We start from the raw sequence: 27,692 nt of genomic DNA on the forward strand, positions 1-27,692 counted from the left end.
TTTTTAATGACCCTTTAACTTTTGCGTGGTTGGTGTGGTCAGCAGCCAGTCCAGCTCCATTTTTCTTCTTCTCACATTAATTTTAAAAATGTTCAGAAACTCCATACATATTTGCAAACTGAAAAAAAAATCCATTCTTTTTATAATTTCTCATCATGAAATCAAGTACTGTTATAATAGAATCAGTGACTATTTCAAAGGCCCCAAAAGCAGTTACTCCATGTAGTTAATTTAATGCATGGAAAATTTGATTTAGCACAGTAAAAACTCTTTGGACTTCTCCCTTTATTTTTAAGCCAGCACTAGAGAAAAGAGCCAGGTGTCTGAAGACATCATCAAATGAACGCTTTCGTCCTGCTAGAGGGATTCAGAAAGACATCATATCCCAAGCTGGAAGCTGTCACTTCTCAGCTCTTCGTCTCTCCATATCACCACAGAGGGAAATAACAAATCCCTCAGAGGCCACAATAAAAACTACTCATAGCTAAAATCAACCAACTTCAACATTTCCCTACTGAGAGACTGCAACACAACAAAGATCTGACATTTTCATATCAGCAAAGCAAATATGAGTATTTACACTGAATTAAACAACACCATGCACAAGGCTTTATTAAGACTGTAAAGAGTTTTCACAGCATGAAAACATAAAGACAATCTCAGAATGGTTTGGGTTGGAAGGGACTTTAAAGATCATCCAGTTCCAGCTCCTCTGCCATGGGCAGGAACATATTCCTCTATCCCCAGTTGTTTTCTCTCATTTTAGCCCTTCCTTCAGCCCACCAAAAGTGGTGAGCCCCCAGCAGCCTTCCAGCTCAGTCAGTAGGATATGACTGCCACTCACTAGGCATGTCCAGGGAAAAATGCAAATAAATAAAAAGGGAAAGCAAAAATCCAATTGAATCATACAGGCTTCTTTGGAAAGGACAGACCAATCAATCCAAGCACAGAACAGCATCTTCTCCCTGTCCTTCAGTGCTCATGTTTGGAATAATCATTAAATAATGACTATGAACATTTGATGCTGAAATTCTGAGAGTCAGAAAAGGCTTAAGAGCCATTTCCTGGTTGACTTGACACCTGATAGATTTTAAATTTAGACTTGTATTCTGAAGTTACAACTCAGAATGGTTCACACAGAGGCTCCTGCCTCTGGACTAAACAGACATAAACAAGTTTTAAGGACAAATGACAATCTGTTGAATAGGTTTGGAGGTGTTTACTATGAGTCTACAGGGAATTACACTAGATTCTACCTTATTAAATAGTTTCATTAATGATTTGGATGGAAGAGTTAAAATGTGTAAAAAGGCATATTAATCTGAATCACAAATATTGGATTGGGAGCAATCATGGACATCATGGAACTAACTGAATGAGCACAAGGTATATATATTTAAAATATATCCAAGAAATAAAAATGAAGATTCACCTCAGAATTAGCCAATCTGAACATGCAGACATTTAGTGTTTTGGTGGATGCCTCAGGGAAAGCAAAAACTTCCTAACAGAAACATTTGCAATTATTTTCTTTGGGTCTGTAGAGTTGTGACAGACAAGGGATTTCGATTAGATGGAGGTTCCTGCTGGGAACTCATAATCTGTGCCTTAAGTGGCCTCAGTGTTTTTTCTAACATTTCTGCAACATGACCAAAAAAAAAGTACCACAAGAGATTTTAATCTCCCACAAATCCTGAAAGCAGTCTGGGAAAGGAACGAAATAGGAATGGTACCTCAGAACTGGAACTGATACAGAAGCAGCCAACACTGTCTGGATGGTGTAAGTATTCCAGACTGCAACTAGCTAACCAAGGACTTGTCTAACCAGGAACAATTCTCTACAATGATAATCATAGAATCCTAAAATCACAGAATGGTTTGGGATGGAAGGGACCTTAAAGATTATTTCATTCCAACCCCCCTGCCATGAGCATGGACCTCCCACTAGACCAGGTCCATAATCCTGAAGCTGGTCTTTGTATCTTAATTTAGGCTCTTCACTTGGCACTGAATTGGATTTTTCACTGAAAATAGCAGATTATTTTCATTTTGAAACAAATTTCAACATATTGAAAACTGATCCCACAGTGCTTTAAGTGGTCAGTTCTTGGCACATGAATATTGACATTTTGGCATTAACACACATTAATTAACGTGTGCTGAACTTTTCATGAACAGCATAAATCTATCAGTCCCACACCACTGAATTGGACAGGCCCCAAAAACATCTCCTCTACAGGTCACAAATCCTGCATTTCTCTTACCACCAAGGGCTGCTGATGAAGCCAGACTCCACCAGAAGCTCATTTTATCACAAACTTTGTAAGAAATGAACTAGAAAAAAAAAGCAAACAAAAAAATCCCCTGAAGGGCAGTGAATTAAAACAGCTTAGGGAAGATATTAGTGGTACCTAAAAATGGCTTCAAAAAGGAGTTGGCACCAACAGTTCAGCAATATTTGTGGGGAACAAGTGAAGGCCTCTGTCGGTGGGTGGGAGCCCTCTGATCAGGACAGCTGCTGGCCTTGGGTGACAGGGGGCAAGATTTTGGAAATTCAATATAGAGTGCAACATTTGAGGAGAGACATGAATAAGGAAAAGTGTTATGGGGTGTCGCAGACATCTTTTATGAAAAATCCTTTCCTTAGGATTTTTCCTCCTGAGAAGCTGAGAGGCCTCAGGAACAAAATGTAAACATTGATTATCGGCTGCTGTGGAATGCAACAGGTGCATCTTTGATTGGCCCATGTTGGATGTTTGTAATTAATGGCCAATCCCAGCCCAGCTGGCTCGGACAGAGAGTCCAAGCCACGGGCCTTTGTTATCATTCCTTCTTATTCTATTCTTAGCTAGCCTTCTGATGAAATCCTTTCTTCTATTCTTTTAGTATGTTTTAATGTAATATATATAATAAAATAATAAATCAAGCCTTCTGAAACATGAAGTCAAATCCTCGTCTCTTCCCTCAACCTAAGACCCCTGTGAACACAGTCACAATGGGGAGCCTTTGCTTCCAAAACCAGAGGGGAGGTTTAGGAGAAAGACATTCATACCTTCTGAATCCTGACAGCAAAGCTGAATGCTACTAATCAAATATATTAATAATGATGGAAAGTTGGAGGAAGAATATAAATTTAAGGTTTGGGTTTTTTCCTTGGAGGGGGGAAATATTTCTTTCCCTAAAGATGCTTTTATACAGCACATAGAACATACTTCCTCCAAAATTTGAGGCTGAGGCAGGAAAATGTCAGCCTAAAAGAGCAACTTTTACAAGGGCTATAAGGAAGCAAAATAATGTTTTTGTAAAGTGTTAAACAGTATTTACTGTAGAGATTGCTCAATCTGCTCCCTGTGACTCTCCACAAATGGTGAACAGAGACACATTTATGTGATTCTCAGTTATCTTGCACACATTGCTTTTGCATTTAGTTAGTTTGCTTTTTTTTTTTTTTTTGGTTGTTTCTTATGTGAAGCTGTACACTATTTCATGACATCTGAATAGCCCCAGAGGTGCTTCTTGATAGGTTATTTGAGCCAAGATTCGCCTGATGTTATTGAATGGCCCCACTGCACAAGCATGGGAAAGATTTGTGGTATAAGCTGCTCTTTCTTGTTCTTTTTATGCCCTCACATACTCAGTAGTTTTTCATTATTTCTTTTTACTAAAATCTCTCCTGGAGTTTCCTTATGGCTAAATAATGCAGAAAAGGGAATGCTTTCTACAGTAAGATTTGTGCAGCGGTAGCAACAATTGCCCTCTGCACATAGAGCTTTTTGGATCAAAAAAGCACAGTTTGGATCAACAAAGAGGGAATAAAGATTTCACTCAATTGTTCTTCTACCATCAGGCAGCCAGTGCAAATAAAAAGCAACAGCTCTGGTCTGATAGCAATGATATTTTTTGATGGGTAAATTCAGATCAAGCAAAGGTTAGAAAAGATCTCCTAAGAAAATGCAGCATCCAAACTGGGCCATCTACATTTGTCAAGCAGCCTCTGCATTTCCAGAGGCCTAAGCACAGACAGAAGGGCCTGAGTGACCATGCACTTCCTGGGAATGCTGTCTCCTGCACAGCCAGCCACATTCATACACATCACAAGGTGCAACACAGCACCACATTTTCATGACTTCATTTGAAAGGAACTACTTCTACTCTATTTCACTTTCATTCATTATACCACATCCTCGATCACTGTGTCTGAGCATTTTCCAATGAGACATAAACAAATCACTAATGAGGATGTCATGTGGCTGCCTCTCCCATTTCATTTCCCAAAGGCTGTGTTTGCTCTGTTTATCCTGCAGTTCCATGAGGCTTCCTCTACACATTACATGGAAGGCTTCACAAAACTTATCTATTTGTATGCAACAATTCATCCCACAATGAGCCTGTAGAAGTCTCATCAGCCATCTGGTATTTTTATTTCTCCAGGTTGAGAAAGCAATCAGAGCTAATCCTCCTGTGAACTATGGAAGTCAGGTTTTATTTCGCACTTTTCTGTAGAAATAACTATAGTCCAAAGACTCCAAAAGTCTGCATATTCCTCAACCCTTAAAGGACCCTGATGCTAGGTGGCTGCCAGAGTAAATGTGGTTCCAATCCAGAAGAACAAAATTCTCAGGGTAGCTGGTGTAAGATGCTGTAGTAGAACAATTTTTTGCTGAACCCTGCAACTGATATTTGTGTGCGCACCAAGTTTCCACAGTGGGAAAGCTGATGTTTTCGCACATGAAAATGGAAGTGGACCTGTCTGTCTGGAACAGAGGATAGTATTTCACAAGTAACTCTTCAGCTGAGGTGTTGCCTTAAGCAATCCTTGTTCTCTGCTCCCTGGCACCATCCCCAGTCTTGTGTCAGCCCAAGTCCCTGTGGAACCAGCATGGCAACTTGGGTAAAGGAAGTGAACTACACAGAATATAACTCTTGTTTTGCTGTTTTTCAACCAGATGAGTTACACTGCCTCAGCACAAACATCTGGTAAGGGCAGCTCATGAAGCCAGTATGAGCAGCTCTGCTCCTAAATGTCTAATCAACTAACCAGCAGTGAAAGGTAAATGATCAATGTCCTTACTTCTTCATTATGCTTTGCTTGCTTGAAAAATACTCTGAGCATTACTTCAAGGCTTCTTTCCAGAATACATTAAAGACAAACCACAGTTTGTGTAACCTACAAATACATTTTAATAGAGAAAACTGAACCATAACAAGAGGTTGAACCTTAACAGGAAATGCCACCACAATGACATAAATTGGTGCTTGTAGCCAGCCTGTATTTAGCATTCCATGTGGTTTTGTTCCTCCCCTTTTTTAAACACCAATGTTCACAATATCACTCACCTAATCTGGTAGGACCTTGCTCCCTTTGTTGAATAGACTGCACCATCTCTACAAGCCTGTCGGTCTCTTGAGGCATGTTCCATGAAATTTCTAGATTATTTTCCCTGGCATACTGAAGAACTGATACATGAATTGAAGAATTGCCTGAAGCAGAAAATAAACACTTTAGGCAGCGCTTGTGAATGTCTTAAAATAAATCTAAAGAAACGTTGGCATTGTGATTTACATTAGGCACAACCGGACAATGGTTTTCCATCAGAGTGTGAAAAGACAAAACTGAACTATTCCCTGATGAAAAAACATCCAAGTACTGCTGGAAACAGTTGCTTTTCTATCAGGAGTCAGCATGCAGTATTTTAGCCCAGATCAATATGACAGTAACTGGAGAATTTTGTTTCCTTGATCTCCATTCAGGATTATTTTTTTTCCATTTTAAAATTATCTAAACCCCTCTTTTTTTTTTTTCTTTTAACATGCACCTTGTTTTGCACAAGCAGTAGATTGATGCTCCATTTGTCAGATGGGCCAAGCTCCCTGGATTATTTCATGCACAATTCCCTCTCTCATACAGCACTGGAGTGATGTGCATGGAACAAAGTGAATCCAGGGAGCTTGACCTGTGAAGGGGAATGAAAATAAACTCCAAATTATTGTCCTCTCTAACATCCTGATTATACATTATGTAAGAAGTACAAATAAAACTATTAACAGAGCATTTATATAGACATTTATATAGTTTGAAATACCAGATTTGCAAAATTAAACCAGGCAAAATGTTGTCTATAGTGATTGCCTATACTTCTCTTCATGGCCTTCTACTGAAGGTATTTATGTATAGAGCACAATGAGTCTTTATCAATGCTTTGTTAGACATATATATATGAACACTACCAATAACAGCAGTTGCTCCATGGAAATGGTTTAATGCTGGATCAACAAAATATAATTCAGATTAAAAAAAAAACAAAACCATGTCTGTTAAATACAACTGGGAAAACACAGGACGCAGATGAACTTGGAACAACTGATACAATGTCTTAAACTGTTCCCTATGCTACATGATCCCTTCATGTATGCAGGATACATACATGTGCAGGATACAATGCATTCTGCCAGGGGAGCTGCACTGATAATGAAAGATAAGGAATGGCCTGACCGGAGGTGTACTCCCCTATCATTACACACTCTACAAGCACAGTGAGCTTAGCACACCCAGAAAGCATCAGCAATCCCACAAGTGTTCTGGAAATAAACATTGGGCAGTCAGTGCTTTGAGGGATTAGAACGAGCAATTTAAAATTAAGAACTGAAAAACCTCCAATGAGCCTACCAGCAAATTCTTTTGTTTTACAAAACATATTTCTGTGTTTTAGCTGAAAGGCAGATACATACCAATCACAACACTTTCAATAAATGCCCGCACAAAGCTTTTCATTTCCTCAAACTCTGATGCTCCAATATTCAAACTTCCATCCAGAAGAAACATGATGTCCATGGGTTTGTTGCACAACTCTTGAGGGTGAGAGGGGAGGGAAAAAAGTTATTTTATATATAATAACAAAAATTAATATCTGCTAGTGTGGTAGAAGGAGAAAGGGTAGGTACAGTTGCATTTTGGGAAAACAGAACAGGATAATGACCATTTGAAGCAATTATGTGATGTCCCTTGAATGAAAGCCCTGAGATTCATATCATATTCATATAGTGGGATACATGGATATTTCAATTCCTGCTGTTCTACTGATTCTGTTTTACTCTCAGTGGACTAAAACAAAAAACAAACAGCAGATGACAACAACAAAAAAACTCAACCCAAACCAACAACAAAACAAAAATAAACAAAAACCACGGAATATGAGAGCAAGACACCAAACCAGATAAGGGAACCCTTCAAATTTCAGTGATGCACAGGGTAAACAGAGGAGACCCAACAGAATACAGAAGAAATCACACAGAAAATTAATCCAATCTTACCTGTAATTTCAGTCCAAAATCTCATCCCATGAGTGCAGCACGACTGCAGCACTAATTCAGGTGCCTCTTCAATAAGACTGTTGTAACTATTCAAGATAATTGGGTCATTAGGCTGACTGATCTTTCTGAGCTCTTGGATATTAGCACTGGGGGTTATGCCTATGGGAATAACATTTATGCTCCTGGGAGGTCGTGTAATAACATCAGTGGAAGGACTGGATGACACCATATATACCAAGTGAGGAACATCTTGCCTGCCCCCATTCACTGATGTAAATGTATGTTTGGAAATATAATCAAGGGCACTGCCAGTGTTGGTAGCCCTCCCTCCCTGGTAGGGTATACTCCTCACTTTCTCGATAATATTTTCCTTTGACTGTATTTCCCTAAAGGAATACTCCAGACTGACAGTCTCTGAATACTGCATGACTGTAACATGAATATTTTCCTGTCCCACGTTCATTCCTGTGACAACCTTCTCAATGAATTTCTTGACTTTATTGAAGTTTTCCTCCCCAACATTGTCAGATCCTTCCACAATAAAAGCAATATCCAGCCTGTTGGGATGGGACTTTTCTGAAAGAGGTGGTGAGGTTGTGAGTCCCAAAGGGGGAAATATGACACTGGACATGGCTGGAGCAGCTGTAGCTGGTAACAGAAGACTTTCTTGAGGTCCCAGATCACACAGGTGATCAATGAGGAAATCTCTATGATCCATTAGCTCCAACACATTGCTCACTAGGAAGGCTCTGCTACCTGGAAACATTTTTGCCATGAATTTGACTTGCTCCTCATTGATATGTGGCCCAATCCCCACAGGTATTACTGTGATGTCTCTATTCTTCAAAAACCCAAGCATGTCACGGATTTTTTTTTGAGACCTGCTTGCTATAAATATCACTGCAATTTTGGCAGCATTGGTCCTCTCTGCTTTTCCAAACACATGCAATGCAGTGTATTTAAAGACTTCATAGGCAGATGCTTCTTTATCACCTGTGTATTTTATGTTCTGGACAATTCTTCTCATCTGGGAGTTTGTTTTGATATCTTTAAGATTAAGATAGATGGTGGGACCAGCCCTATACACCAGAATTGACACTCGAATTTTTTTCTGGGAGATGTGGAGTTTTTTCATCACACCAATTATGAAAGTCTTCAGCTGTTCAAAGTCATCCTCTGAGAGTTTACTGGAGCCATCAATCAGGAAGGCCAAGTCCATCATCTTGCTGCATGAGTATGCACTGGCTGGTAGTTCAATGTCCTCCTCTGGAATAGGTGTTGTCAGAGTTTGGATGTCCTCCATGGGCTCACAGTCCACACACGTTAAGTTCTTTCCTTCACACAGACTACAAAAATCATCAAATCAGAAAAACATCAAATTTAACTGTAAAAAGCAGTGCTTATAACAACAAGTCATCCACACAAGTCATCCACACATTATAAAACCAAACATCTCAAAACCACAATGAAACCAAAACATGATGTGAATGGTTTTTCCCCCCACCCCAATTCCTCTCAACTTTCCTCATGATATTATACACTGAAATACCCTGCATTCATGGATGTTTGTTTAGATCCAGGAAACATGACCAACTACAGTGTGTTTGTCAGAAGAAACTCCTAAGAACAGTCTTTGGCAGAAGGGGTTAAAATCTGTGTCTGGAAACTGTTTAGGAACGGCTGAGTATCAGCAGTACAGCAACCTACAGGCCACTGGTGGACTGAACTGGCTGATCTGGTCTGCTTCACAAGGAACCAAAACATGAGGCAAACTGCAGGCAGGGAACACCATGTAAAATCCTAGAGTAGATGTTTTACCTTTGATATGACTCAGCAAACTCTGTGCAGGGGCCAGGTTTACATAGATTTTAACCTTACTGAAATTAACAATCTTTTTTCTACCTCTAAAGTGCCTTACTTTCCTCGTGGTTTTTTTCCTGACTTCATTTTAGTTTGGATACAGCTTTGGCAGATGTTCATCCTCCACTCCTTCTTTTATCTCTTTTACCTTCCAATTGTTTACCATGATTTCTTCTTCAGTCCAGTTTCTCACATTAAATGCTTTATTTCAACCACAGATGTTATCTCTTTTTAGTCCTATGTCTTCCCTCACAATTTCTACTCACCTCCAGTAGTACATTTTGCCCTTTCCACCTCAGCTCCCATTTTTCTTTCCCTCCCTTATTCATCTTTTCCACTATTCATCCTTCTGCACCACCATGAGCTTTTCACCTCTGTCACTCTCCACCTTTTATGAACTCATTTAAAATTCATCCATTTTTAGCAAGGCTTTAACACTTCTGCCCTCCTAATTCCTGGCTGCATATTTCTCTTTACTTCCTAGAATCACAGAGGGGTTTGGGCAGGAAGAAATCTTTTAAGTGTATCCTGACCAACTCTCCTACAATGAGTAGAGACATCTTCAACTAGATCATGTTGCTTAGAGCCATGTCCAGACTGACCTTAAATATTTCCAGAGATGGGACATCCACCACCTCCTTTGGGCAACCTGTGCCAGTGTTTTACCAATCCCTTTGGTAACTTCTTCCTTATGTCTCATATAAATTGAACATCCCTCAGCTTAAAACCATCACCCCTTGTTCTGCCCCAAATGGCCCTGCTAAAAATTTTGTACCCATCTTCCTCATAGGCTGAAGCACTTAAAGGTTACATTAAGATCTTCCCAGACCCTTCTCTTCTCCATCCTGAACAATCCCATCTCTCTCTCTGCCTTTCCTCACAGGAGGTGTTCCAGCCCTGAGAACCTTCGCTTCTCAGAGAAAAGAACATGCCTGCACTCAGGCAGGTGGAACAGAACTAGTCCATATATTCTCCTTATCTTACTGGACAGTCCAAGGAACAGAGCAGGAAAAAGAGTTACAAACGAGTAACCACCAAAAAACGCTTGCTTGCACTGCCAGAGAAAACCCAGGATGTACAAACTACGTGTGTCAGTACTGGAAGAAGGTGCCATTTTCCAGGAAAATACTTCCAGGAAAGTACTTTTACATGTGGCACCCTCATTTAAGTTCTCTTAACAGAAGTGTTTTGTTCTTTTCAAGCTCATTGTAGTGTCTTCCTAATTGCAGAATGCACAGCTACTTTTGCCATTAACATACTGCAACAGATTTATTATTCTAATCCTCGTATGAACAAGACTCTTCTAGTTTCCAATTTCTTTTGGATGTTTGCTATGAAATTCATTTTTGTGCAATATTTTCTATTGTTTGTACAGATGGTGTAGACATCTAAATTAGGTGACAGCTATGCAAAAGGATGTTTCCCTAGGGAGATAAGTTTTCCTAATGTTCTGAAATCTTTTCTGAGCAGCAGCCAGTGTATCAACATTTAAGATAAATTATTATTAAGAATTCCAAAAATTAGAGAACAGAGACTCATTTAAGAAGACTCTTTTTTGACCTTTTGCTCTTCAGGGCTCTTTATATTGTCTAAAAGTATGTATTTAATTGATGAGCCTAACAGTCTCATGCCCTGGGTTTATAGCTCAGTTGCACACCAGCCCTGAGTAGAGACCAGGAATTGTAAGCTTTTACCTATTCTGAGCTTCTGTGAGGTTCAGAGCACTTGGAGGTACAGTGCTGGTTTGTGATAATAGTTGCAGTTTTACAACTCAGTTTCCATGAAATCTGATCAGTTTACAAGTTGGAAAACTCTCTTTTATTCACAGCATTATAAGTCACTAGTGAAAATATCCATCCATGATCCAGACATCCAGAGAATGACAAATTTTCATAATATGCCACAGGGCATTAAACAAAATGCAAAGAGTCTCTGCTGCATTGCAGCTGAAGGCCCTCATCCTGCACAGTGCACAGCAGTACACATTCCCTGCCATTCATTTCATCCTATTTGGAAACACCTGTATGCAGGATCAGATCATGGGTATCACCTTAATATCTCATGGAAATTGGTTTTCCAGTAATGGGACACAATTCCAACTGCTAATAATCTCAGCAAGTTCTAGACTGAGTGCACATTCAGACCTTGCACCTCACATAGGAATTTTCTAGCGCTGGCAGATGGAAGGAGTCTAACACCTTTATTGATGTTGAATCACACATTGCACATACAGAAGTTGAACATCTAAAGCCAGTAGGGCCACCAACACAGGGAAAAGGCCTTTTTTTAGAAAGAAATTTATAGATTTTACTTGCTTCAATTCGGTTGACATTGTATAATCCCTACTGCTGTCATTGAAAAACTTCAGCCATGGGTTCTCCGTGAAGGGGTATTGACATAAAAGATGGTTTTCAAGCTTCTTTTTGGGTGATACATTTAAAGTTACATCCATATGCTTGTTCATGAGGATGTACTTCATCCCTGACCCTTCATCCTACACAAGAGGGATGCTGGTTCCCTGCACAACCCCATCATACCAGGACTGACAGTGCTGTGGATCATCTCTGTTCAAAACCACTCTCCTTCCATGTGGGATCCTGTCACCTCCAACTGCACACACGGGACAGTCTTCTGGACTGACACAATCCAGGGACAGTTCATCAAGGATTTTCCCTGTTTCAAAACAGCAGAGCAATGTAAAGATGCCAGTTGTCATGAACTGTAAAACTAATCATGGGGTTAAAAACAAAACAGTGCTTCTGAGGTGGGCTCAAACCTCCTGAATACTCTGCTTGGTGTTGTGGCCATTGTCAATTTGACACAGAAAACTACCTCCTTCCCTCATAATGGCTTTTATTTAGATATTGAAACCACCTAACCCAGTGTATACTTTCAACAGCCAGCACCCACACAGAAGGTAAATATATCTTCAGAACAAAACATGGAAGATGTCAGGGTATCAGTGACATCAGGGGAAAACGGCATTTTCCATTATACATGTATATTATTTATTTCTCCTCCTATCCTCTACCTTGTTCTGATCAGAAATACCAGGGCCCAGAATAGCTACTCAGGATCTTAAAATACTTTATTGCTTCCCTTCTTCATTGTCTTCTCCCATCCCATATTTCTCATACTTTTTCCTTTCCCTTTTCTACAAGGTAGTTGTTGGAATAGTTAATCTGGAAGCTCATGCTCATGGGAGGATGCCAGCTGGGCACTCTCAGGAGCATCTTGGAGGTAATAAGCAGGTAAAGGCAATGGCTTTCACTGCTGTAGGTGCTCTTGAGCAGAGCATTTTATCAATTTCCAGCACAAATTCATGCTCTACTTTAATCACAGAGTCAACAATCTGTTCCTACACAGCCCCTAATCCTCCAGTCTCATCAAGCTGATCCCATCCTCTCTCATCCTTGCTGGCAGGGGCTCACACTCCTCTTCTGGGCACCACTTCATGCCCATTTCACAAATCCAAACTGAGATGCCCAATCACCTCCCTCCTCAGGCCGTAAGGAATTGTGGTGAAAACACATCACTGAACCTGTTAAGAAGAAGAAAAGCTGTTTAAATAAATCAAAATATGCACTTACCTGCAGGACAGTGCACGTGGCATCCTTCCACACACTGCAGAGGACACTCTAAAGCCTGGGGGTGTTGGCATGTGACAGGACAAGCAGGTCCACAGCTGTTATATCTCCATTCACACTGATAGTCTAATTCCTGCTTATTCAAGTCCTCACAGCTTTGTGCTATGCAGGCACAGAATCAGAGGCAAAAAAAAAAGTCAAACCACAGTGTACATCCACCATGCCTCTCAGAACTATGGCACCAAACATTGTACAAAGTGGACCACATATATCTAGAAAAATAAAGATTTCCACTCTTAAATAAAGATTATTGTTTTACTATTGTTTGACTACAGTCAGGGCAGACCACCTTTTCACACTTACATCTTTTTTCACCCAATGAAATACATGCTTTAGACCAAAAATTGTTACGTTTGATAACAGCAAGTGCAACACAAACTGCAAACTTTAATTGATGCACATGTACATATATATTACAGAAACTATTTCTTCATCTAGATTTTGTACCACAGGCTACTACATCCCCTAATGGATGGAACAGGTTTGCCAGGTACAGAAATAGAACAGGGAATGGGAGTGTCAGAGAGAGCTGCTAGCCCAGCCCCATTAACATGAAATTCTCTGTATGTCAGTGGGAACAGGGCTAAATCTGATCAGTCTGAGCCAAAACCTTGCACATTTGCACCCAGTTCTGCCTCATGTTTTCTGTACTTACGGCACAGACTTGGTGACCTCCAGTGAACAGCCACCCCTTTCTGTGCGCAGGCACGTGCATAGGCCGCAATGGCGTCACAGAAACATGCGCAGTCCCCAACAGACTCACAAGCACAGGTGTCATACAGGCAAATGTCAATGTAGGGCTCTGGATTCACCTACAGGAGAGAAGGGCAAAGGACACTCCAAGTCCTTCATCTCCTTCCTGTACATATCATTAACCTTCAGATAGTTTGGCTGCTCCACTTGCCAAGGGTCAAGGTGTCACACAAATCAGTGCAAATCTTTCTGCTGATGTCAGCAAGGACTGCAGTTTGCAATCACTTAATATTTTTAAGCCTTGTCCCCATCCCTGTCATGCAGCAGCTTGGGTATACCACAGCCTGAAAGGCATTGCATTGGCTCAACTCCCCCTTCCCTCAAATCTCAACCCCTAGGCTTCACTTCATGTACAGTCCCTGGACCATACAGTAAAATTTCCCTTGCGAAGAAATTACTTTATAGCTTAATAGGTGTGTTTTCCCATAAAGGTGCATTTTCCCATAAAGCCTCCACTACAGAACAAGGTGAGAGATGAGAACACCAGCCAGCCTTCACAATGTCCTATATGCTGTCAGCACAACTACACTTTTTCCCTCAGCTGTAATCAATGCCAGCACAGATCATGCAGAATTGAACAATGTGAAACACATCACCCAATACTCACCAATTTTGTGCATTCTTCAAAGACACTTCCAGACAAAATGCTGCATGATGATTCTACCATCATCTGCTTCACTGTGTTTCCACCACACAGTGGAGACATCAAGGTCTGTTCCAAGCTGGGCTTAATATTGTAAGAGACAAGCAGAGATTGTTTTAGCCTTGCCTTCAGGACCTTGGGACTCTTCAAATTGAAGTAAGAGACCCACTACCAAAGGAAATTGTTTCTCTGAGTAAAGTTTCAACCTGTTGCACAACACACACAGATCCTGCTGCAGCAGAGCAGATCACCTCCTTGATTTTCTCCAGCTCTTACTTGTATCCTGAAATTTTAACTCAGATTTAGAGGACAGGAAGACCCACTGTGCCAAATACCCAATCTGACAAATGATCATCCACAACTCCTCAGCAGGTCCATGAGGCTTAAAAATATTATCAGATTTCAGCAGACAATACCCAAAGCTGCTGCTGAATAAAAATAGCTCAGTAATCTTCCCACCTCCAATTTAATTTATCTAAGAACAAGGAGCACTAGTATTGACACAGAATTTAAGACACCAACACCCTGCAGGTCCTGTCCTGTGCCTATGACACTGAAATGAGAAGCTGCTCCTTTTCAGTCTGACCCTGTGGCCTCACTCCACAGTACTGCAACTTTTTATTGCACTTCAGTCAAATGAAAAAAGTTACCTTCAGAAAGGTAATATTGTGGCTATATCACAATATATAGTTGCTATAATTAGCAACTAACCCAGAAGATTTCACATGATCACAAACGAATGCTTCAGTGTGCTTGTCTGGTAATTCAAATCTTGTAAGAAAATATCTAGAAAAGGCTTTTTCCACCTGCTGCCCTGGCCACTTGGACAGATTTTCAAAAAGAAAAGCATCTTTTGAGTTGATTGAAATGCTTTGTTTTACAAATGTCAAAACAAGTTGTTTCCAAGGTATTTCCTCACACATTTTGTTTGGAAATACTTTGGGCTTTATTTGTCAGCTACTCACAAATTTCTTATTCAATTTCATTCTTTCAAAACTGTATTTGGAAAATAGGAAGTAGACTCTTATGTGTAATATACTTAGAACCCCAAGAAATTTCCAGCACTGGTACATAGATAACACTTTCAGAAAGCAGCTACCCTCCCCAAGATTCACATGCAATGATGGATAGCAACAAGCTCTCCCATCCCCTCCTTTATCCTGCTTTTTCTGATCAAGCCTGTCCAACCTGGAAATAAAAGCAGAATTAAATTAAAAAAAAAAAAAAAAAAAAAAAAAAAAAAAAGAGAGAGAGAATCATATAGAAAGAAATTAAAGAAATTAACCTGTGCATTCCATTGTTTGTAATGGACAGACTAAGAATTGGGATATAGAAATTTGAATAGGGAGAAACAAAATTTTTATTTGAACCCACCCTGACTGAAAATTACAGCGATTTTTTTTAAGATTAAACTTTAAAATGAGATTTCCAGTGACAGCTGGATTTCAAACATCTGGGCTGGATAACTCTAGGAACAGTCTCTACTAAACAAATTGGCTATTTTAACATTCCACTGAAGCCAGGCAGCCCAGAAGCCTTACATAATTTAATTGGCCTTTTACCAGATTTTTAAAAGTAATATTTTTTGGCAAAAACATGGAGGAAAGAGCTAATTTCTACTTATTTTAATCCTTCCAAAGCTCTTTTTCCACTCTTCACTGATAGTGTAACCCACACTAATTAGTTTTCACAGTTCATTCACAATTACCTTTGCAACATCAGCACAGTGGGAATTAACTTTCCAAGAATTCCCAAAGTCAACTGGATCTACTTCAAGATGTTCACTGCTGCTGGTCAAATCATTGTTTTGAATTCCATCAAAATTTCCACACAGACCACACACTTGATCCTTGCAGGGAAAGAAAGAAAGCATTAATTCTACAACTGTAGACCAGCTTAGGGTTTTGTTACGTCTTCTTAGGCTGGTGCTTTAATGCCACGAGGTTCAAAAACTGAATACCCATGGCCTTGACACAGTCTCTCTTAGAGAATGTGTAGCTCCCATTCCCACTCTGCTTTGCTGAAAACAGGACCACGCTGTCCCCAGGGACTCTCAGAAAGAAGGACTGCTCTAATCAGCAGTGCCCAGTGGCTCTGTTTGGAGTGTGTCCCTACAACCTCATTTCATTTTTGGAGATTGCTGTCCTATCACCATCACCAGTAAATCTGGCTCTTATGCTGCTCTTCTTGAATGCAGAAGAAATCACTCCTGGTTATTCTGAGGTCCCACAACACTCATCCTTTCTGTCATAACTCATTTCCAATGATCCAGGATTTGGCCCTTACAGTTGAACAACCAGAAAAATAAGTCAGTTATACAGTACTACCAAACAACCCCTCAATTTTTGAACAAGTGCCTAACATACCATGAAAATCTATATTAAAAACAAACAAACAAAACAAAACAAAACAAAACAAAAACCAAAAACACATTCCCCAGGGACAGGTTAAGTGCATTCTTTAGTGAGAATAAGAGGTGGAGCAAAAACCACTTACTCTGAAATTGCCTTTTAAGATAATGGAGACTCCCATGGCCAGGTCCCAGGTCACACTGATGCTTTTGCCCAGTAAAATGATGTAATAACGGCCAGACTTGATGACATCTAAATTATCATTTTCACCCTTAGGAGGTACCCTGATGTTTACCTGAATGAGAGAAACACATTGTACTATCAGCAGTGTCTCTAATTATTATTTAAGGTAGATGATTTTCCCAGTGGGACATGTTAACAGGTGCTGGTGCTTCCATTCATGCTGTTCTTCAGAGAGTTTCCATACACTATCCAGATGCTCCAGAGAAGATCAGAAATTTGGGATACAAGTACAGTCTTTCAACCTCATCCCATTTCCAAAGTCTTTGAATGTGGTCCCAGGGTATAACACACAATGCCAATATATGAAGCAGGGCTGATAAAGACAGGGTATACTCAATTAATCACCAGTTTAGTATTGGTCACTGGTTCACTGAATAATTACATGTTGGTTCGGGCTTTTTTTATTTCAGCTTTTTAGGAAACTTAACAATTCTGTCCTTCTGCTGTAATAAGAACTGGGAGAACCACACGTATCAGTGGCCTCTAAAAGACCAGCCTTATTCTGGAGTCAGGAATCTTCTTCTCAACTAATGACACCTACAGGAAAAATCCAGAGAGATTCCTTTTGGTGTCTATTCATTTTTTCCATCACTTTCCCTTCCCCTGTGTGCCTCTTTCTTTTTCCATCTGGCTGCAAATTCACTGCCTCCAGCTACTAAGAATTTAAGAAATTAATTTAAAATGCTCTCTTTCACACCACAATTCCCTTTCAATGGGAACTCTAAGAGGAATATTAAACATATTTGAAAAGAAAAGTCTGGCATGTCTGCTACTTTAAGCACCATATTAATGCATTAACTGCTTAGTTCTGGAAGTTCTTTTAATCAGCAGAAATAGCAATTAATGTAAGGGAGAAAGAAGAGCCCAGAAACCATTTACCCACTCTCTTACTTTGAGGGCAAAATATTTCCTTATCCCACTATTCTTTCTTGCTCGATTCAGTAAAAGCTCAGCACAGTAATTAAATTATTTTCATCTCCGAGCTATCATCAGAAACATTTATCCCAGAGAAGACAGTTTATATCTTCCATGGATTTCCTAAAGAAGGTCTTCATTGTCTTTAGGGAAGATATGAAAAGATATTTTAGGTACCAAAAGAGCTAACTTTTTAATTTTCTCCTATGCCAATTATATTATTACACTTGACCACTTAAAATTCTTCAACAGTCTTGGTCTTTCCAAATTCAGAGGTTCCAAAGCACAGAAAAGGACAAAGTTGAGCTGGGAGGTTGACTTAAATTACAGAATTTTTATGTTTATGGAGGCTTTTTGCCCAACCATGAAGTCATAAACTTTTGACCTTGCAAACTTGCAGATTTGTTTCAGAAAATAAAAAATTATTTCATTTTGTTTTAAATGTCAGCCAGAACTGTAACATGTCAATTAAACCCTCATTTACTAGCAGCAGTAGAAGCTGCGCTCAAAACATATCATCTTAAAACAATGTTAATCGGAAACATTATAATGGCTAAAAGAATACCTGATTCTTCTGCTTGCTTCTAAGGATTCTTGTGGAAAAAGAGTGTAGAAAGTCATTACTGAATAAGAATTTGCCTAGGAGTCTCCATATCTGTTGGTTTTCCCTAATGCCTCTTTTAGTTGTTGTTATTTCTAAGAAAACTTGCTCTGTATATTATTACATGGAGCCTTAAACTCTCCAAAAAGACAACTGAAAGTTCACTCAGGGTCATGTGGACAGTGCTGTAATACAGACCTAGGTCTCACAAGGACAGGCTCCCTCAAGAACATCCTCTCATGCTGGAGCTGCTGGATGCCTAAATCACCTGCTGTTATCTTCTGGCCCTTTCTTACATATCCAAATGGAATCAGAGCTTTTCTGAAAATCTGTCATCTAAAGAAGCTTCCAGACTAAGCCCAGCTAAATGGAATGATCCCTGCACCGCTATTTACCCTCAGCCAAGTCAGGGATTCTTTAGCAGCAGAAATTAAAAACTGGACAACCAATATCGCTTGTGCTCATTTCTGCACAACCCAAAAGCCTGTATGGATCCTATGCTGTCACAGTGCACTGCACAGGCACCTTTAATAAAGGTCATGTTTTTGTGTGCCACCAAGGCACGGTGGCAATTTGCAGGCAATTCCAAACCTGGTACAGCTTTGTCTGCTAACCCAAAACCAGGCAAATGTAGAGTGGTTTCACTGGGAACATTTTTGCAAATGTCTGGTCCAGACACCAGCTCAGAGCACAGGACTTCTGAAAAGGCAGTGACTGAAACAATAATCCACTGCACCCCTGCAATGGCTAAGCTCACAGGCAGTGAGAATTGTTACAGTGCTCGAGGCAAAGGGCTGAACTCTGCCCTCTGGAAAGCTCATTTCCTGCTGGGAAGGGACATGGGAGATGGAAGAGATTCTTGGTCAATTCTTCCATGTTTGTTGGTAGCAAAAGGGAGGAAAAAGAAGAATATAGTCAGGAGGATATTCCATCCAGCAATTTAACAGGACAAAGGACAGCTAACATTCCAATACCAAGTTGTTGGAGCAGTGACTCTTTTTTTTGTGCATGTGTGTGTTCAGTCCTTCATCTTGCTAAATTAGTTCTGATGTTTTACTAGCCACAGGTCAGTCAGCTCTTAGCCTTTCCTTGCACTTCAAGTTGCTGGAAACAGGCTTTGACAAACCATGTTTAGAAAGGACCTGAAGCACCCAATACATGAGGGATGTGGAGCTGTTGGAATGAGTCCAGAGGAGGCCACCAAGATGATCAGACGGCTGGAGCATCTCTGTCGTGAAAACAGACTGAAAAAGTGAGAATTGTTCAGCCTGAAGAAGGTTGCAGGGAGACTTCATCACAGTCTTACAGTCTTTCAATAGCTAAAAGGGCTACAAAAGAGCTGGAGAGAAACTCTTTACAAGGGTCTGGAGTGGGACAAGGGGAATGGCCTCACACTAATAGAGAACAGGGTTAGACTGGATATTAGGAAGAGATCCTTCCCTGACAGGGTGGGAAGACCCTGGAATAGGTTGCCCAATCCCTGGAAGTGTTTCAGGCCAGGTTGGATGGGACTCTGAGCAACCTGGGATAGTAGAAGGTGCCCTGCCCATGGAAGGGGAGTAGAACTGAGTAATCTTTCAGGCCCCTTCTAACCCAAACTATTCTATGATTATCTGAGATAAACTGATTGGGAGCAAGAAATAGCAGAAATACCAAATAGCAGAAATACCAAAAAAGCATTATACCTCTGAAAGCAAAATGGATAAATATAATCCTGCTAACCTGATAGTTTTATGATCAAGAACCCCTGAGTGTGAGGTCATTCCTGCTTCAGCTTACTGAACAATCTGAAATTATTTTTCCAAACAAAAAAACAGGAAGGAAAGAGAAAAGAAAGCGTACGTACATTTCCATTGAACAGCTCTATTTCCCCTCCTTGATACAAAATGATAACCCTTTTGGTGCACTTTTCTCCAGTGAAGCCACAACCTTCATTTGAAATGAGTATCTGGAATGTTCCAGAGTCACCCTTGCAGAAATCCTATCAGATAAGAAAATAAATGAGTCAGTAATGAAAAACACACACAGGGAAAAACACAGAGAAAAAAGAAGCCTCAAACAACACTCTGTAATCTGTGGTCAATAGGATATATATTGGCATGATAACTGTTCCCGTGTTCATTTAGTTTATTCTTAGTACTGATATTCATGTGTCCCATCCCTTAAAGAGTGAGGCACACTCTGCCAGTGACACACATATGCATAATTTGGAGAGTATTTTTTTGGCAGGGAGAATCCACTATGTTACAGTATCTGTGACATTTAAAAATGTATGATGGGCACAGGGCACATCTGAATACACAGATAGCATAATTATTGATTTTCTTTTAAATTCAGAATTTTTGAGATCCTTGGAGAGTTCCTACTACATTTACATGATAATTCACATCTCTCTGGCCTTTTAGATTTTATTTTTTGGTTGTGTTCATTTTTTTCAGTACACACCTTTTCAGAAAAAGGCCCTGTGTGGAGCTCTCTGTGTCTGTCATTTAAGGAAAACAGATCTAAATTCCATTTTAAGTAGTTTTGTAGTCGCCTATAGTATTGCTGCCCATAAGACCTTTACACAGAGCTCTCAGTGGTGGCAAAGCAATCACTCCTCAAATATAATCCAGCTGGAATCAAGGTGGGAGCATATTTCAAAGACCTAGGCAGAGGCAGGTTGATCACACCTTCCTCCCTAAAGAGAATTGCAAGGAGGAATGTGCCTCATGAGGACTCTGTGGGGAAAATAGTAACCCACTCAAGAAACACATCCCACTGTAATTGCAGAATATGGTTGTTATCAATCACCAGTGAATCCATCTAGTTTTAGAACAAATTTTCAGATAAATCCTCGTTTGCACAGACATTTCTAAATACATGGTAATCTGCATGTAGATGAGCCTTTATCTTAGTTAACTCTAAATTCTGTCTGATTCCACAAATAAAAAGTTGGTTTTAGTGTGCTCTGCCTTTATCCCCCTCTCCTCCTTGCTGTGAAGAAAATGGATATTGTCAGGGGACTCCAAGCAGGTGGTGCACGGAACAAGACAGGGATCATGCTGAAAGGACTGAGCAGAGCCTGTGCTCTGGGTGCATTTAGGGAAGGTTCATTGAGCATTCCTTGTCTCACTCAGCCACACAGCAAGCTACCACTGCAGGATAAAAAGGAAAAGAAAAAAACATTGATTTATGGATAGCCAGAATTCCATTTTGGAGATGAGATTCAGACAGCTCTGCTCTGTACCAAAGTGCTCTCATAAGGTTCATGATGGCCAGCTGGACACATGACAGCCTGATTTCTGTCACTTTTCAAAATTCTCAAGACATCTCTGAAAACATAAATAAGCTATAAATAAGCTCTATCTTTCTCTACTATACATCTGGCTTAGTAATTAGAAATAGTTAACTGTGATTTATCCAAACACCAGGCTTCTCACCTGGTGTAAAACTGTTTTTATATATCAGGCAGCTTTACTATTTGACATGCTCTTCTTACCTGAGCTAGCACATACTGGCAGTTTCCTGGAAACTTATATTTCAATCCATCAAATGTCAAGTAATGAGCTGTACCAATAGCAGTGCAGGTGCCATCACACAGATTTTTGGTGCACTCCCACTTCCTCCCCTGGCACACACTGTAAGAGAGAAAAGGGCGCAATGACAGTTGTCCTCATGTCAATGTAAATTACAAGCAAGAGAACGCAAAGTGCTTTAGACAAAGTGAAAGTGCCACAGTCTCTGTGTCCAGGAGCTTTCTACCACCAGATGAGAGGCTCTCTCATCAACGTAAATCAGCATATGTTAGCAGTGGGTGCATAAATCCAAATAGTGCAATAAGATAAAAAGAATAAGGAATGTGTTTCTCTGCTTCTTACAAGCTGCAGTATAGGACTCTAGGTGGTTTGAATTTCCCTGTTACAAATTAGGTCAGGACAGAGTCTGCTGAAATATTCTTTTATACTAGAATTTTATTTAGGATATGCTGCTCTGCTCCAAGTGCCCTTGCTGCAAAACAGAGCATCCACCATTCTTGCCCTTTTCCAGAAGTATCCTGGAGGAGCACAACCTTGCTACAATAAGCTGCAAATATGAAAGGGGAACTCTCCCTTGACATCCACAGGCTTTTGATTAGTGAAATAAATTGATTTGCTAACTAGCAAAAGGCTGAGCAAACAAAGTAAAACTCAAAATCAGTGGAGAGTTAGAATACCATTTCACACAATATCTAATAATAAACATTTAATAATTAATAAGCAATATATTGCTGGAGGATGGCAAAACATTCATCCACTAAATGCTCCATAAATGCAGATGGACACCATCACTGCCCCAGGAATTTTCTAACCAATCTCTGTGAGGGCAGAGAAAGAGGAATTATATCCATACTTTACAGACATAAAAACTCAGGGATAAAGAACGTGAAGTATTTTCCCAAGATCAAATTGCTACCTGAAGGAAAAACTGTGCACTGAACTGAGTTCTCTAATAGTGCCTTAAACTGAGCATAGATATTATTTAATTTTAGTAACATTTTGCATCATAATAAATATTGGTTAAGACATTTTCTTCAAAGAATGAAACTTCAGTAACATGAAACCTCTTGCCCCCTCTCCTCTGCTAACAGTTAGACAAGAGCAAGATTTTGTAAATATGCGCATGGACAGATTATAAGAGACATGGGGTGGTTAAATTCAGATTAGCAAATTTCTGCAGTGCACTGCTGCATAAGTGTGACTTCAAAATTTTCATTAAGCTCCACAATGAATTCCCAAAACAAAAGGTTTGCCACTGACTTAGGCTTGGAGACATTCCAGTGTTCATGAATTAGGGTGTCCCATATGTCAAGTCAGATGTAAATGCCAAATCTGACACCTCTGGCTCATATATTGCCTTTGCAGGTGTTCACATCTGGCTAAGAACAAGTGAGAATGAGAACTCCTGCAACAGCAGTACAAAAGGCAAAAACAAAAGAAAAGGAAGATCTCAACCTCCAAAATGCAGACTCGCAATTCTTATTAATTCTCAAAGCAATAGTAATTTCCTATACCACTTTCTAAATTACATTTGACTTGATATTTGCTGAGAACTATCAAGAAACTTTTCAAAGTCACATAGCGCACAAAAGCCCTAGTGACATTTATGATGGGACCTTATCTCCAATTTTAGTTCCATTCATGAAAAACACCTAAAACTTGAGGAAGAGCTTTTTATCAGTGAGAAAAAGCCTGATTTCTAACATTTCCTTGACCCTAATATTGAAGGAAATTCTATGTATTTGAGGAAATATAATTTACAATTGTATTGCCAGAATTGTGGGCAGTTACAACAATGAAGCAGCATCATTATGATTACCTTAAGATCAAAGATTATATGAATAATTGACAATAAAAAGGCTGATCATCATTATTGTGAGGAATCTTGAAAACTTTTTAACACTCAGAAGTTTCAAACTTACTCTTCTTGTTTCAATAAAATTTTCATGGTGCCTGTTTTTCAGCTGAGTCACTTTTATCTAAATGCAATGTAAGCACATTACAGAGTATGTACCTAGACAAAAACATCAAATTCTCTTCCATCTTTTTCCCTTTCCAGCCTATTTTCCCCAGATTTAATTACAGTACATGGATTCACAATGTTATATGTAGCTGCAAAGGAAAGAAATTAAACAAAACATTGGGAGATTAATATCTCCATACAAAACCTTCATCCAAGACTAACTCGTGCTAGTTAGAAGTGGTCCCGCTAGTTTAAAAATCTTGAAATCACTGTTATTCAAAGAGCAGTGTACCAAACAAAAATCAAGCATTGGACTCTCTAGTGGTGCTGATCCTCTGACACAGCTCCAGCCAGTCATACAGAGGATGACAAACATTGCTTCTGGGGTTGCCCCAGAGCTGGGCAGGAACATTTAGGGTAGAATGCATAACAGATTCTCAAGTCTGAGTTCAAAAAACCCCCAGGATTTTCACACTGCTGGTAGCTGAATGTCCTACACCCTGGACTCTTGGAGCTCTGAAGGAAAAGAGACACCATTACTCCCCACCACACAAAGGGAAAAAAAGCACCTCAAGTGCAGCCAGTGTGCTGTGCAGGAGAAGGAAAAAGTGGCCCACTGTACTTTAAGCAAAATAAAAGTGGCCCAAAGGCTGTGCTGAGGGCTTCCCTCCATGCAAATTGAGCAGCCCAGAACTCCCCTTTGAACCTATAAATCCTTTTCTAGCAACCAAGCAGGATAATGGTGAAAGACATGGAGCATTCACTCTTTTCTTCTAAGAAAGTAACAGTTTTCCATCTATTTTCATCTTTTTTAATATATCAATAGATAGAGCACTCTTTTGAGATATGAGGTTGACCCTGTCTCTTCCTAGTTCTTTATCATTTCCCTGAAGAGCTCCTTTCACATTACAGCTGGTGCATCACGCCCCTTCTGGCTGAAAAGGGCTGACTTGACAGGCTTCAGACAGCCAACAAAAAGGGAAATACAACAGCAAAACTTAGTGAAAAAGCCATTCCTCCCACCCCAGAGCATATAGGTCCTAAATTGTTATCTTGGGTTGCAAAATCCACTATCTAGTGCCTACAGAAGAGTTGCATAGACACACAACTATTTGTAGGGCACGAGGCAGAGGTTGCCAGACATTGTAAGGAATTTTATTGGATCTTTATGCAACATGCAAAGGGAATGTGCTGTCTGTGCAATTAATATGCTGCAAAAACTAGCTTTCTCTAAAAGAGATCTGTTAAGTAAACAATATTTGGTGTTACCAGAAACACAGCGGAGCCCCTAAAGAGAAAAAACATCCTTCCTCACCAGGTGTTGCAGTCCTTAGTCACTGTTTCTCCTTTGGAATATTCTCTTCCATTGTGGAAGCACGGGCACCTCTCAGGAGCAACACACTTGTTTTCATGTCGTACCTAAGCAGAACACACAGTTTGTCACCACCTGGGGCAGCTGGGACATGGCCATGTGCAGGGCAAGCAAGCAGCCAGGAACAAGCACAGAACATGTGGATGGAAAATAAAAGAAAGGTTGAAAGGAATAAAAGAAAGGATGAAGGCTATCCAAGGTGAGAAAGGTACAGTACTACTAATACTTTTAGCCATTAACATAAATAGAGCTGTAGATATATAAATCACAACTTACTCCCACCATCTCAAGCTACTGGGAGAAGAGATGACATTACAGAAAAATGGCACAATGAGAAAGTCCAGAATGCAGTGAACCAGGCTAACGTGAATATGGAGAGCAGGTGAACAGCTTCTCACACACAACAAACTGGAAAAGGGCCTACTAGAAAAGCAGACAAAGGGCCCAGATGGACTAAAAATGGAGACAGGAGCATCAAGGAGATCAGAAGCCACAGCGCCTGATTCACCCACGTGCAAATGCAGGTTCTGTTGTTACAGTCAACAGCCCCCTGACAAAGCCAACCCTCTAGCAACTCTCCTCTGAAAATTGCAGTAATCACTCATTTTCTTTCAAATACCTATTTAATTCCTGGAAGGTTGGATAAATATCAGTCCACTTGAGGCATTATTCTGCTCTCTCTGCAACAGGTCCTGTTGCTAGGAAGTAGGACATTATCTTCTATCCAAACTCTAATTTTCACCCTTCTGATCCAAGTTTCTCTTTATATAAAAAAAAATCATTTATCCCACTTAAACAAAAAAAAAAACAAACAAACAAACAAAAAAAACTACAGCCAAAGAAAAACAAGTAATGCCTTCAGACTATTCCGTTTTTCCATTCATTTTCTGTTTTGTTTTTTTTTTTTGTGATTCCTTTCCATTTTTAAAACCCCCAGTTTTCGAGAATCAAACATAACCAAAGCTGGCTCTGCTGACTTTTCACTCAATAGCAGTTCTGGCAAAGCCAGGATAGGTTTGGCTCTGGTTTCATGGAATACCTAAATGCAGAGTCCTTCTCCTTCTTTGCATTCAAAAGTCACAAAATATCACCTTCCCACTTTAAACTCTTTCTGCAAAATCTTTAAAATAGTTTCTTTTTTACCATTAAATATGGGCCAATGAGATCAATGTAGTCTGAACACCAGGTTAATAAAGAAAAACAGCTTTGCCTTTTCCTATGGGGACCTAGAAAAACTCACAAAAAAAGATCGCACAGCGCAGAGACCCTTCCTTCATATGCAGCTCCACATGCTCTGTGGCTTATGGAGAGCTGCATTATGCCAAATAAAATCACTTTATTGAAGGAAGATGGAAACAGAAATATTTTTCTAGATAATGGAGCTACAGCTCTGCCTTCACCTTTACAAAGGATGGTGGGAAAGTCCAGACATGACCAGAAAGAAGCGTTTAATACCTTCTTTCCTTCCTTCTTGGTGGTATTTAGGAAAAAAGCAGGACTATGACCTCATATTCGTGGCTACATTTCTGAATTTTTGCAGAGTGTTCAGCTACACAGTTCACAATACACTTGAGGGCTTGCCTCTGGATAAAAAGCTAGGGATTAGACATCTGGTTAGTAAAAAGAGAATCACAACCTCTTCTCCTTGCTCCCTAAAAACTGGTACAGACTGGTATTAGCATTTTTATCACAACCAGCACAGCAGCCATAAAGCCACCAACAGAGGGAAGAGCACCTTGTCTTGAACACTGACAGAGTGGGTGGGTGGGATTCAGCAAGCAGGACACAAAAACCCCAAGTGGACTTTGACCAGAAGAATGCTCATTTTTTTCTGCAAAACTCAATGAATTATGATTTTGTTAACAGTAACACACAATCTATTGGGCCTATTAACACCCCTTCCAAAATCTGGGGCATATCTGGTAGCCTGCTGCCATGGTGCACTACAAGGACCATGTGGTACTACAGTACAAGGACAGGAGCACTATTCATTAGCAGCTGGATTTTCTCTGGAAGCCTCTCAATCCATCAATAGACTGCAGTTAATACAGGAGATTTAGCAGTCCTGAGTGCTTGAGATGACAGGAGGCAGCAGCACTGGGGAGGCAACTATACAAAAAGACAGAGGTTTGTAATGAAAACAGCAGCTGCTTGCACCATTTAATGCCCTTACGATGATGTTCTGCATCCATGGGATTACAAGCGGTTGACTAACAACTCTCCCATTACTTGGGGATCAAACAGAAATCTCTGTAATTTCCTTGCTCTGTTTTATTCATTGCTAAACCTTGAAAAATCTTGCAAAAGGAAGGACAATATTACAGGTTTCAGAACCTTTAAGATTCTCCTTACCCATACTCATAGGAGGTGATTGTTGTGCTCCGCTCTGCAATGGTGCAGCCTAACTTTGAGTCCTGGGGGCAATTTTGGGCACCACAATATAAGAATCTAAAGCTGTTAGAGGGTGTCCAAAGGAGGCTGTAAAGATGGTGAAGAGTCTGGAGGGGAAGACACA

The 27,692-nt window shown here is 40.0% G+C and overlaps 1 protein-coding gene across 1 annotated transcript in view; it reads right to left on the minus strand.

Moving 5' to 3' along the window:
- VWF (von Willebrand factor) overlaps positions 1 to 27,692 on the minus strand; it is a 121,126-nt gene that overhangs the window by 45,830 nt on the left and 47,604 nt on the right. Inside the window, exons 19-30 of the mRNA XM_058022400.1 lie at positions 25,121 to 25,224; positions 21,806 to 21,944; positions 20,171 to 20,305; positions 16,711 to 16,860; positions 15,923 to 16,063; positions 14,179 to 14,298; positions 13,474 to 13,630; positions 12,762 to 12,920; positions 11,709 to 11,844; positions 7,312 to 8,657; positions 6,730 to 6,849; positions 5,338 to 5,481 (exon numbers count right to left, since the gene is read on the minus strand). Coding sequence (XP_057878383.1) covers positions 5,338 to 5,481; positions 6,730 to 6,849; positions 7,312 to 8,657; positions 11,709 to 11,844; positions 12,762 to 12,920; positions 13,474 to 13,630; positions 14,179 to 14,298; positions 15,923 to 16,063; positions 16,711 to 16,860; positions 20,171 to 20,305; positions 21,806 to 21,944; positions 25,121 to 25,224 — 2,851 coding nt within the window. The remainder of the gene's footprint in view (positions 1 to 5,337; positions 5,482 to 6,729; positions 6,850 to 7,311; positions 8,658 to 11,708; positions 11,845 to 12,761; positions 12,921 to 13,473; positions 13,631 to 14,178; positions 14,299 to 15,922; positions 16,064 to 16,710; positions 16,861 to 20,170; positions 20,306 to 21,805; positions 21,945 to 25,120; positions 25,225 to 27,692) is intronic.

This window comes from Melospiza georgiana, chromosome 4, assembly GCF_028018845.1.
Source record: "Melospiza georgiana isolate bMelGeo1 chromosome 4, bMelGeo1.pri, whole genome shotgun sequence".
In the NCBI taxonomy this organism is placed as follows: Eukaryota; Metazoa; Chordata; class Aves; order Passeriformes; family Passerellidae; genus Melospiza; species Melospiza georgiana.